At 41.2% G+C, this 13,007-nt stretch overlaps 1 protein-coding gene across 6 annotated transcripts in view; it reads left to right on the plus strand.

Annotated features, from left to right (window-relative positions):
- The window catches only part of LOC132909954 (protein groucho), a 113,932-nt gene that overhangs the window by 20,975 nt on the left and 79,950 nt on the right, over positions 1-13,007 (plus strand). For 4 of the 6 annotated variants that reach the window (XM_060965243.1, XM_060965259.1, XM_060965277.1 and 1 more), the window contains exons 3-4: positions 5,001-5,107; positions 8,695-8,770. In XM_060965243.1, the coding sequence (XP_060821226.1) occupies positions 5,001-5,107; positions 8,695-8,770 (183 nt within the window). The remainder of the gene's footprint in view (positions 1-5,000; positions 5,108-8,694; positions 8,771-13,007) is intronic. The other 2 variants (XM_060965251.1, XM_060965269.1) reach the window with 1 other exon arrangement.

Here is a 13,007-nt window from a genome sequence, read left to right on the forward strand (position 1 = left end):
TCCACTATGTGGCCGTGTACGTATAGAAAAGTTGCGCTTATTCGTCAGTGTTCACTGCATATCGATACATCGATGTTTATTCAAGTGCAGCTACATCGGCTTCGTACGTCTGACTTTCAACAGCCTCGGAACACGATTTGAATAATTCCCAATAGCGTTGCCTCATCCAATTAGAATCCTTTCCGCGATATAAAATAAGGGAACCGAGGAGCAAATTCGCGCGAATAAGATGAAATAATGAAAAACAAATTTCAGCATAGCCCCTTCCATCAGCTCTATTTCCATATAGACCTATAGATGTAGAGGCGAATTTTTTTTGGCTGCAGTAACTCGAATCCTTCTAGGTTTGTTTTTCATCGTTAATCTCTTATTTCGTGATATTTTTTGTAGACACGAATATTGTCGAATATATCTGGTCGATTCATAAATTCGCGTATCTCTGGCAAAACTCATTTTACGGAGGAATTATGTGGTAGATCGGAACAAATCGTGAAATTTTGTATTTCTTTATGAATTTTTTCGCACACGACTTGTAAACGTATGCAGTGTATTAACACTGTACATAAACTATACGCAATGAATCTCGCTTTATAAACAAGATCGATTTGAAATTAAGATTAAAACACTCCGCATTCGTTACGACTCAAGCACGGTGTATCCACTCTGAGTCTACAGTTTCTAATTGTAATGCCTATTCTTACGAAGTATAATCTACATAATGGAGATGCGATAAGAGGAAAGACAAGATTTATATTTTATAAAGCAGAAAGTTGAAAGAAATTTCTAGAAACTTTATAATCATAGAATTCGATACTCTTTTAACGCTACAATTGCCCATCTTTAATACGTACTTTGATACGATGACTACGTAGGAAAAAGGACTGAAAGAAAACCATTTTTTCAATTTCATGTTTTCATAGGACTTTATAATATGCGATTGAATTTTAAAATCGTTCTCGTGAAAAGTGCGACTTCGCTGAATAGTATAGTTGAATAGGATTAAACCGATGAAAATAAGCGAGTCTGTGTAATCAATCACGTTTCCGTTTCGATAAAACGACGAACGTTAACGCTACCAGAAACGCTTCCGTGTTTCTTTTCCTAATGGAACAAACGAAAAATATCCGATATCAATAGCGTTAACTATATAGTGCCGTAATTCTAACGTTAAATTTATTCCAAACCCATGTAACCTTAATGCACGACTTTCTTGAAAGTTGTGGACGGGCCCTTAGGGAGTTTCTCGCTTACGTCATTCGATCTTTGGTCTATCCTCGGCCCTGCGAAGACCTATTACCTTATTTACGATTCGCATGGCCATTATCTCTTGGCAACAAAGTGAACCAGCCGGTTTTTCGATACGATCCTCCGTATACACCACACACACGGCACGCTATACCATGCCGTACCACACACATTTACACGCGTATGCGCACGCTTACACGTATATGGATGCGCTCACGCGTGCTTCTTCATTGATTTCGCTGGTGTGAAAGGGGAATCGGGCAGACAATGAATACAAAGGCCCGTGGTATATAGAGGCTGGGCAAAAGCGTGCTCTTGTCGAGCCACCCCGAGAACGGAAGACTTTTGTCTTCGCTCGTTAATAACAGTTTTGACATAGTGGGAAAGGCATGGATGATTGGACGGCTTATGGGAGGCAAAGAAAATTATTGAAAAATTGATTTTTGCCATTCGAATCCGTTCTCTTTTGATCTGGGGCCGAAGCATCGATGCGTGACTCATCTTGTGCGCGCGAGCGTACCGTGAACATTCGGTTGGGCTGCTTTACGTGAACCTATATATCTATATGCGTGTATATGCATACATACGTGTATGTATATGTATATATATATATATTTGATTCGTTAAGCTGAAAGAACTAAATCCGATGGTCGCGTCAAAGAACGGTCGAAAAAGTAGGGAAGAAGGGAAAGTAATTAAAAAAAATAAAGAAACGAAAGGGATGAAAATTGATGTCCTCGCCGTGTGTCGCTGTACGCGCCCGATATCCAATATTGCGTTAATGCGTAAAACTCCCACGAATCGTTGTCGTTAATTAATGTCTTCGTGTCGAAGGGATTATTCGACGATGGTAATAGTCGATATATTGGCTGCGTTAAGGTATCTTTGAATAGGTAAATTTTTTGTTTTCTTATTGCTGCATGATATTCCAGAGTATTATATATTTTGGAGTATAAGGTAAATTTAATTTCGTCGAACGATTTCCCATTCGTATTATATTGTATTCGATTATACGACTGTAATTTGGTATATTGTGTTTAAGAATGCGTATCAGAAGATACGAATCGAGTATATTTAAACTCGTACCAGTATATTCGCAATAGTTTTCAATGATTCTTTGCGAAACACGCTAAAAATAAAAATCGATTTCTTTGAATATTATGCATTTTGAGAAAAATACATTACAGCGAGTTCACGCTAATAATGGTTAATTTTAATGTCAAATATGACAGCAATAGAAAGCCACGAAGGGATACGTTTAATATCGATGTCGGGAATTATCGTGGATGGTGAGAGCACGTTGGTCAGATCGTACGAAAATTTTCATGAAAACGAATTGTCGTCCACCGTATCGCATAACGGATATGTGTACGCTGATGGGTTAACCATCGGAACAACAACCTGTTCGATGACTGTTCCGTTTGATGATTGCAACAAGTGAGGACCACCGTCGTCCTCTTCCCCAGCTTGTTCCCAAACCATTTTACCACCGACAACCACTCCCCGTTTCGAATTCAACAAGTGGCCAAATCATTCTACGCGAGACTACGTAGCGTCGAAAAACTGGAATTTTCCAGCCGGCGGACAGTCATTGACCATTTAACGTCGTGTCGGAATATTTCTCTCTATCGAGAGATTTTGTCATTCAGCCCGAAATTCTACTCTCTCCCTCTCTCTATCCCCGCTCCCACCCATTCTCTCTTTCTCTGTCTCCCATTTTCTCTTCGACGCACAATATCGATGTTCAATGATGCTACCGTAATCGTATCGGATTAATGATTTGATTGGAAAATGGAATTCCGCCCATTCTCTCAACCAAACTTCTCTCTTTGCACAGTAATAAACAAATCGTTTTATATCGAATTTCAATAAAGAGAACACCGGCGGATGTGTATTATAAGAATGTAAATGAACGAAAATAGGTATTGAATGATTGTAATGCTATTTAAATGTTAAAACAGTGTACGACATCGATATTGCTTTGAGCAAATGTATTTCTGTATCGGGTGTCAATAAAGAAGATGCTATTGTATCGGTAGAATATGACGAGAACGCAAATGAACAAATAATTAAAGGAATCGTAAAAAGAATATTCAACTTCAACGATTGTGATTCTACAATGCAGTCTATTTAAAGTTATTAGAAGATTAGATTTTCTCAATATTTCCTCTAGCGCTTTTGCACTGTACTTACGAAATTAGACTGACATTGTATATTTATATATGTATATTTAAATACATAATGTATACACACACACACATATACTGTACGTAAGAATGCGTGTGTATGTGTAACGTAATCATTACTGTCATCGGAAAGCCTGATCCTTTCCTCCGTAATTTCAACCGGTAGAGCGGCGTTGGTATACGTGGCTGAAGAACCCGTAGACACAGACCTCGTGCTACCTGGTGGAATGGGTCTCATTAAGGACGCCTTCATGGTCCTTCATCCTTGGCTCTTCAGGCCTCGTTTCTCCCTCTTAGGCAACGGAGTCGCTCGTCTTTTATACCTGGATGCCCTCTGCTCGCGTTTCTGAGCTCGGTTTCTGTGTTTGCGTGCGCCTTATGCGGTCGAAGGCCATTTGATAGTGGTTGCTTGTCATCTTCGACTTTAACCTCGTTACCATTTTACAGGCGTTTCTGGAACGAACGAACGAACGAACGCGTATACCGCACGGTTTTCCTTTAAATTCGGATTTGTTAAGATTTATTTCGGATTTATTCTACGGTCTCACCAATCTAAGGACCAGCCGTAATGTCGACTTCTCTTTTGCTTTCTTTTCCTCTTGCCCCCTCTCTTTTACCGTGTATACACGATTTCCGGCGTAACGAGATTCCTTCGTTGCCTTTGCACCCTTTAACGAGTTTTTTCCCTGTGTATTTCGCAAATAGAGTTCCATCGTTGCGGCAAGACTGTTATCGTATCGTCTGTTTGAATTGTGCGAGTCGATAGAAATCTTGCTTGTTAACTCGTCCAGTTTTCTTACTCTAGATGAAGAGAACGCGTTTTTCTATACCACGAGTTGCGCGTAACAACGTTACTTGTGAAAAAATGTTGTACCATACTTTAGACTACGAAGCTTTACGACGATTGACAACGAGATCGAGATACGAGGTATATTTTAAACATCAGATAATTCTGATAATATAAGATTCGATAACAACGGTTCTCGGCAATATTTTTCTCCTCTTTTTAATACCTCGAAAATATTATTTTTATAAATCTTATCGTAGAAGAAGAAGATTAAATTTCAGTTTACGATCGACTAAATTGTTAACCGCATACCTTCGTAATACAATTTGCCAAATATGAATTTTTAAAACGAGCGTGTTTCACGTTTCTTCTCGCTTCTTTTCTTTATTTTCCTTAGAATATAAAAAATGAAATATCTCGTCGAATGACACGAGGGCTCACGTTATTGTTTTCCAACGTACATATCTTTTTCGCTACAGCAAGCTACTATGAATGAATCACTACGTTTCAACAAACCACTATATTATATATATAAATAAAAGCACCTTGTTGCTTCAAATTACGCGTCGATTAATTACCACATAGAAAAAGTGGACAGTAACTTCTCTACAGATCGAAGCGTCTTCTCAGCGTGTACACGCCCGTACGACCATAACGCTTCGGCGTTTTAGCTGATCTATTTTTCGTTCTTTGTCGCGGCTGCTTTGTCGTGTATGCTAATCGAATTCCCTCCTCTTATTTTCTCTTTCATTTTCTTTCTTCCTTTTTTTTTTATGTTGCAGGGTGGCGGAGGAAGCGGTGGGGCTGCGGGAGGTCTGAAATTCACGGTGGCTGACACTTGCGAGAGGATCAAAGAGGAATTCAATTTCATCCAGCAACAGAACCACTCGTGAGTCTTTCTCTTTTCTTTGACTCTCCTCGTCCTCGCTCTCTCTCTCTCTCTCTCTCTCTCGCTTGCTCTTTGTTTTTCTTTCTCCACCACCTCCGCCCAACTCCCCCTTTCCAGTTTTCTCGTCTATTCATCCCTTCCGTCTCGCGTTCGCGTTTCTCGAAGATCCACGATTATTGACGCCGATGCTTGCCTCGGCTGTCTTCTGCCCATCTTTCCTCGCCTTTCCTCCTTCGTCCCGCTGCTCCCTGTTTCGAGGTTGTTTCAGAACCCACCCCGTTGACGCTGTTGCACGCCGATCGCTTCGAAGTCTCTTATCCGAGAGAAGAAAGTTGGAATTGTTTGCTCACCACGTCCTCTCCTCTCCCGGCTCCTAATAACGCGTCGAACGTTTCGAACGCTCGCGGGCTTCAGTCGCAAACCGGATACGCGGATAACAGCACGACCTCCAGTTGAAAATCTAACGCAAAGATTCGCGGCGAATCTACAGTGGCTGACAAACGTATATTTCCACGCTTATCAGACAACATTTTCACGTATATGTTACGCGTATCGTATAAAACATTTTGAAACTTTAATTTTAATACCGTAACAAGATTCAGAAGTAACGATTATACTGGTAAAAATTGAAAGCAGCGTGGAAATGTATATAGAAATTGCGAGATGTTTACTACATGATATATATATATTTGGTAAAAAATTGGTATACAGTGTAAATAGTCCTTTTAAACGTACGTTCCGGTGATTATGAAAGTAGCCTTAGTCAAGAATCTAAAACAAACGAGTTTGTTATTATTTTGCGTTGCGTCCGTCTCGCATTACGTTACGTTACGATAATCCGAAAACGTGTTTGTAAAGTAGTGGAAAGTGAACCGTTGAATGGAATTGGCTGTGACGTCGTTAAATGGGATTCGGTTCAAACGCAAAACTTTAAATATCTCGTAACGATAAATACGACTTGGGCCTCTTTCATAATCATCGGTACACACAACAAGTGCTGAAGATGATTCCACCGAGTACCTATCATCATCTCTGCAAAATATACTATGCGCTAAATATCTCGTAGTTTCTATGTTACATCTGCAGATTTGTTTCGAATACCTTACCAGCATAATCACGACAATCGCGTTTCATCGCACTGTTAGTATTATCTTAAAATGTTTCGTATAACGCGCGTAATATACTCGCAGGAAATTTCTATAACTGTTGGAATACTTTCGCGAGCATACGTGGTACATGTAGAACGTTCGTTATTTATATATCAGCCTCTCGGAAGCTAAACCGATCGACACCACTTTTTATTCGTTTCTCGATTCAATTACACGAGAACACAGTTTAATATTCAATTCTGAAGAAACGAGTGATTTATTTTCTTTCGATTCGTTATCCTCACGGATTTATCGCAAGCAGATGACATAAACAATACTAAATCCTACGGTAAATTGTAAAGAGCGATATTCGCAACATCGCTGGTTCTCCGTACTTTGCAACGGAGTTTCGATCGCGTACCGGGCTAACTTTCAAACTCAGTTTTTCTCAAAAATGAAAGCTCGCGCTTCGAAACATTACCCTGCATCTCACGCTTTTTCTTTCTTTTTTCACGAGAAACCACGCATTGCCCGAGTTTATCATCGGTTACCGGTTCACATGCTGTATGCGTATCTTCGGATTAACCGGTGATTCGTTTGTCTCGCTTCTACGGGAGCCGGTTAAGCGACAGTCTTCCGTACTCGAATCACGAAAGTGACAAAACTGTACACGGTTTCGATGGCTGAGAAAGAACTGGCGCGACATCGCGTGCATGTCGACGATTTATGGTAATTGATAATCGAGGCCCGGACACGGTAATTAATCGACGTTCCGGCAAGTAGTATCCAGATGCAGGCGATGCTATAACCGTTAACGTTATTGGAACAGTGCTCACTTTCGGGCGGACGCCCGTGTAATGGGACCGTGTGTACAAATGTCTGCGTTTACGTATCATTAATTATCTCGCATGCCGCACTTGCGATACCGTTGAAACCGTCGGATGGACGGTTAAATTTGCGTTTCGTTGTTAACGCCCAGCTAGTACGTGCTACGCGTACTCGCCGCTAGTCGCCACCCAGTGCGCGTATGTCTGCCCCGGGACGTTCTGGCCTCGACGAAATTTTCCCGCTAATTCATGAACTTTCTGCCTGCCTCTTGGCAATTTTTTTTTACGACCTCGTGGAATTCGCCGCTCGCGAAAATTCAGCGACGTGCTTCCTTTTCTTGAGAAAAGCCACGGCTTTACAAAGCGTACGTTCTACTCCTAGACGGAGTCTTATTGTTGCACGGTCCTTCGCAATCTACGTTCTACAGTCTCGACCATTCTCGCCGTGAATCGTACTTCTTTTATTTCGACTCCGAAACACTCGCAATTTTTATTATCGCGTGGTTTATTTTATTATCGCGTCTTTGGTAGTTTTATGAATTTTCAAAGGTGATATTAACTTTCTTGTAAGATACAAGTGTCGCATTACGAAGTGACGAAAGTTCATGTGGAATCGTACTGCGGTGGCTGCAGAATGTATTTACGTTCCGTTGTTTCTGTTATAGTTTATACTAATTTTCGGTCGAATCGTGTTAAATTCCACGTCGCTGGCAGGTATCTTCATATGGTTACAAAAATACTATAAAAGTGAAACGTAGAATCCGATAAACGAAATAGAGATAGATACGCGTAAATATCTATTCTGGCTACTGTGCAGAAAATGACCAGTAGGAACATTATTTTTTTTCACTTCCTGGAAATACGCGATTACTTACGTCATCTTCTGGCGAGAATTGTACAAAGAGCGAAGGTGATCAATTCTTTCCGAGAAGCTCGTAAAGTACCTACATACACAGGCCATGAAAATTCGACCACAGCGAATGCGTTAAGATTCACTTTTGATATTCGAACAACTCTAGTTAGAAATAGTATCTCAATTTCGAATTTTTAATCAACGTGAACATTATCTCCAAATTTAACTCATAATGATTACAGTGTAAAATTTCTTTCTTTAATAAAAGTACGAGATACGTCGCGTTAAAATCGCACGCGAGCGACGTTAAAACGATTCCAAGAGCAACTTTATACCATACGTTCCGATCGATTTTCCTCGGTAAATAACGCGTAGAACGATCGGATATTTGCCAAAATGTCCCCGACAGGTTCCTCTTCCTTTATTCATAGCTGTGCTTCTTTTTTTTAGATTTTCAGTGGTCGGGTCGCCCGCCGCAACCGCTAACACCGCCATAATCTCATTTCTTCTTATTCCTTCAGCTTTTTCGCCGGAGAACTCGATCTTACTTTCTAGAGACACACCGCGTTCTCTTCCTCCTCGAATTCAAGATGCTGCAAATCCCAAAGGGAAAGGAAGCGGTCTTGCCCTATGCGTTTGCACGTATTTACACGTACACACACAAGCGCGCGCACACGCACATTATACAATATATATATGCATGTAGGCACACATACACGCACGTACAAACACGCATACAAAATGGTCCTGAAATGCGCGCCATTTTTGCTTTGACGCATGTCTGACTTGCTCTGTCCTCAATCGCTTTTCACTTTTCAGACTGAAGATCGAATGCGAGAAACTGGCCAGCGAGAAGACCGAGATGCAGAGGCATTACGTTATGGTAAGGCACTTTGTAAGTTCGTCTTCATTTCTTTTTATCTTCGTATCGAGTACAGCTTATTCACGGCAGTTGAAAACATCGCTTAGGTGACACTCGGACGAACTCGAGGGGATTCGATGAATCGTCGCACTGTTATGGGACGTTGTTACGCGTTTCTTCGGAGTACAACGTTTCGTGTGACGAAAATTATCAAAATTCTAGGGTATGGAAGTTAGAAAGATCGAAAACTCTGCCAATTGGAAGAAAAAGAAAGATATAGACTTTATATTCGAAAGCGCAAAAGTTTCTACGAATGTTAGTCGACTGTGAATCCACAGCAGCTTTGGGAAAGTGATTTGATTCTGATCAACTTTCAGTTGGTTTTTCTTCGTTCGTTCAAACGACTGCAAGCCGAGCTTCCTCCTTACCGCAGCAGCCTCTTCTGTTATTAAGATTCCTACGACTGTTAAAGTTGCTGAATTTATCGAGGTTAAGAAAATTGCCAGAACGTAAATAGAAGGCGTGTTAACTTTTGCGAATACAGAATTAGTTCAACGTTATTATGTTTCTTTACGTACAGATCGAAACAAGGATCGAATATAAACGAAATATTACAATTACGCATTATGATAGTGCAATACATCCTCCGATAGTGTATATCTTCTGTTGTTATCTTAGTTATAATATATAGACTGGAACTGTCGAAAGTTCTGTGCCGGTGCACGTGCTTCTATTGTTGAAATTATCGATAGAGAGGGTAATCGTAGCCACGGAATCGGGTTTTATAAGCAACGAGGTTACAGGGCCATTATTGAACTCGGTAATCTTTGTCGCAACCCTCCCCGACACGGGGCAATGGAGAAAAACGATCGATATTGTTCTCGCTTCATATTGCCGGCTCTTCGATTCAGTTCCCATCAGCACGGAGGCAATTAGCTCAACCAACCGTACTAATCGTATCGTCATCGGTAAGGAGCTTAACTTGGACTTACCTATATTAAAGTGCGGCATTAACGTGGACCAAAGTATTTGCCACGGGAGTCCATTTCATTCCTCGCTTCTTTATTAAATATTTATTATGGAACAGTTCAGGAATTCGTTGTTCTTTCGTACATCTGACTAATCGATACGAGAGGATCAAAGGAGAAACGGTGCGAGTAACAAAGTCTTTGAAAAATGAGGGAATCGCGAGCAGAGTTAAACTTCGATGGAAAGATCTAACAAAGGGAAAGCTTCGAAATTCGTAGTACAATTTTTGAAATAAATTTCTCAGTGTTACATCGATGATTCTCGTTTTCCGTGTTTACATCCTCTCCCTCGTATCGAACCCTTTCCATCGCTTCGATAGTCGCTCAGGGGAATTTCTTATTTTTCATAGGTCACGTTTTCACGGTCACATATTGGATAGAAGCGATATTTTCTTCATTAAGGAAATAGTTTATCATAATGTTGGTAATACTAAAATTTCTTTAAATTTCATAAAACTGTGGAATCTAACCGAAGGAAATAACAACGGAAAGAACGCTACACGGATCCTTGGAATGTTTTTTCACAGACACGCTGTTACAAAATAACGTTTGGTAAAGTGGTCGAAAAAGGTTGCAAATATAGTTTGCGGCCCAGAACGTATATACTACGCAAATGTACAAAATATTCAGAGCAAAATACTCGATATAATATCTTCAATAGCTGAAACAAATTTCCATTGCGGGTTTCTTTCTTTAAAAATTTGGAAATGCACGAAGATATGAATTTGTATAAAGATTCGTGTATTGATTATTATGGCCCTGTACTGTATCGGAACAATTTGGAGAAAGAGAAAGAAAAAAAAGAATAGGCGAGTCAAAAGATTCTATCGTTTGAAATTTTCAAACACGTTGAACATTTTTATTTATTTTATTTTACCGTTTAGTCAGTAATTTGCTCTTATAATCCGCGCTTTTACCTCGTAATTACGATTATACCAGGCAAAATATTTGCCCATATCTTTATTTACGTTGCACGCTAAGCCGGCAGTTCCTTTGGAAAGTAATTTTCGCGTGTTTTGATAGTTTGTGGGACGCACAGAAGGAAGAGGAGGTTTTCGTGTAACGGGCAGGCGAATAGGCGGGCGAAAGAAAAAGAAATCGGGTCGTCTGCTTTATTCGCGTGTATAAATTCACCGATATTTGAGAACGTGCTTTTACGCTGGCTGTTATGCTGTTCTGTAAACTGCTCCCTCCCTTCTGCTATACGAAAACGTATACGTTCCCCAGCGGAGTAAGGTCAACAGCCCTGCTACGATCCTCGGTCCTGGATTTATTTTCACCTCTGCCCTTCCTTTTTTTCAAAAACAAAAAAAAAAAAAAGATGGAGAGAAAAAGAAAAAATTCGCCAATGGAGAAGCCCCCTATTATTTTAAACGCGTCTGCGAAACACCGTCTGCGAGCGTTATCTCGTAACGCGATCGTTTGCCGAGTCTCTTCGTTTCTCCTCTTCTCACCTGTATTATTTCGATATATCGCAATAACACGTTCATTTTGTCTCCGAGAGAAACATAGACAAGATGAGGCGAAAAACGAGAGATAGGAAGGAGAAGAGAGAAAGAAAAGAGAGCGGAAAAAATGACGCCGGATGAGCGTGTGCGGCATGCAATGATCGATCCGAAAGCACGAAGCAGTTAGGCGACACGACTTCCATCGCAATCCCTCATCCCCGGGTCGCGAGATCGTACGCCGATGTTAACTGTACGTTTGATCGTAATTGTCGCGAACTGTACCATCTCTGTAAACTGCTACACCGATGTGACACCGTGCAAGCAACCAAGCAGCAAGCTGGGCCGAGTGGTTGGGGCTTGGGTTGTGGGGGAGGGGGTGTCAGTGGGAGTGGATAAGGGGTGGGGGTTGGAGGTGACAGAGGGGTTGATGGGGGTTGAGAGTTGAGCCGGTAATCGATATCTCCAAAGTAAACGAAGAGAGGAAGCGAGAGAGAGAGACGAAGAGCCGAGTGACAGGGTGAAAGAGAGAAAGATAGGGGAGGGTCGGTGGGAAGAGTAGAAAGGGAGAGGACGCGACAGAGAGAAGGACAGAGTCGGAAGGCAACAGAGGAAGGGGATGGGGCGTAGGGTGGCAAAGGGAAAAGGGGAAGGGAAAGAGACGGGGGGAATTAGAGACGGAGAGAGAAATTGATGTCGAGGGTTTGTCAACTACCGACAAGTATTATATACGTACAGCCTGACGAGAACGAGTATTGGTGTAACGTATGTACAGACTGCGAACGTGTCTCTGATATTCTAATTCCACCCCTGTGTATTCCAACCAGCCACCTTTCCATCCCTCCTACAATTCATCCTCCGCGATTTTCATTAGGGTAACGTGCCGCGTAAATCCGAGCGCCGCGGCCGCTTCAACTTTTTCTCCCTCCCTCGTCCCCCCTCTCTCTCTTTTTCTCTTTCTCACGCTATCTGTTTTCCTCTTTCTCTTTCGCTCCTTGTCGTTCATCTTCTTCTCGGAATTTCTCTTCCTGTTTCTCTTCTTTTCGCTACGCTACCCCATACATTCCGTGCTCCCGTCCTTTTCAGAACTTTAGCGCACGGATCATCGCCTCGCGACATGTCCTTATCCGATGCATTCTTCTCCAATAGACGCGACTCGTTACGTTTGTGGATTTTTCTTTTTTTCTTTTTTTTTTTTTTTTTTGTCAAATCGCATCAGCTCTGAATCGATGCACGAAATTGTCATAGTTTGTGCAGTACATCAAACACTTCAATCAATGACTATGTCTAATATATGGTTATAGGATTATGATCGATACTATCTGCCAGTGTATGTGTATCGTTGAAAGATAATAATTTCGTTGTACGTTTCATTAACTACGAAAACGGAAGAACCACTCGATTATCTCCCTCGGAAAAGGTTTCCGGTAGCTCCCCTTCTTTCTTTTCCTTTTTCTTTTTTTTCTTTTTTTTTGGCATCATCAGAAACGATCCTGTGTGTCCATTCGAAGGTATCGCGAAGAATCCATTTAGTTTTATCGTGCAATAACCTTCCGCCGCGCGCGTTGTTCCATTTTTATCGCGAAACGATGGAGTACCGTTAAATTAATTCCCTGAAAAGTATCTGGCGGAGAAAGCGGGGTCGTGCGCGCTCGGATTTATTTCCTCGTTCCTCTTCATTTTATTTGACACTTTAGAAAAAGTTGTTAAATCGATAAGAAATTAATTCGATTTTTATTATGAAAGCGGAACGATTCGCACCGATGAAACGCGCGCGGGACCGAGAGTTCGAGGGAA

The sequence above is a fragment of the Bombus pascuorum genome, chromosome 1 (assembly GCF_905332965.1).
Source record: "Bombus pascuorum chromosome 1, iyBomPasc1.1, whole genome shotgun sequence".
NCBI classification, from domain to species: Eukaryota; Metazoa; Arthropoda; class Insecta; order Hymenoptera; family Apidae; genus Bombus; species Bombus pascuorum.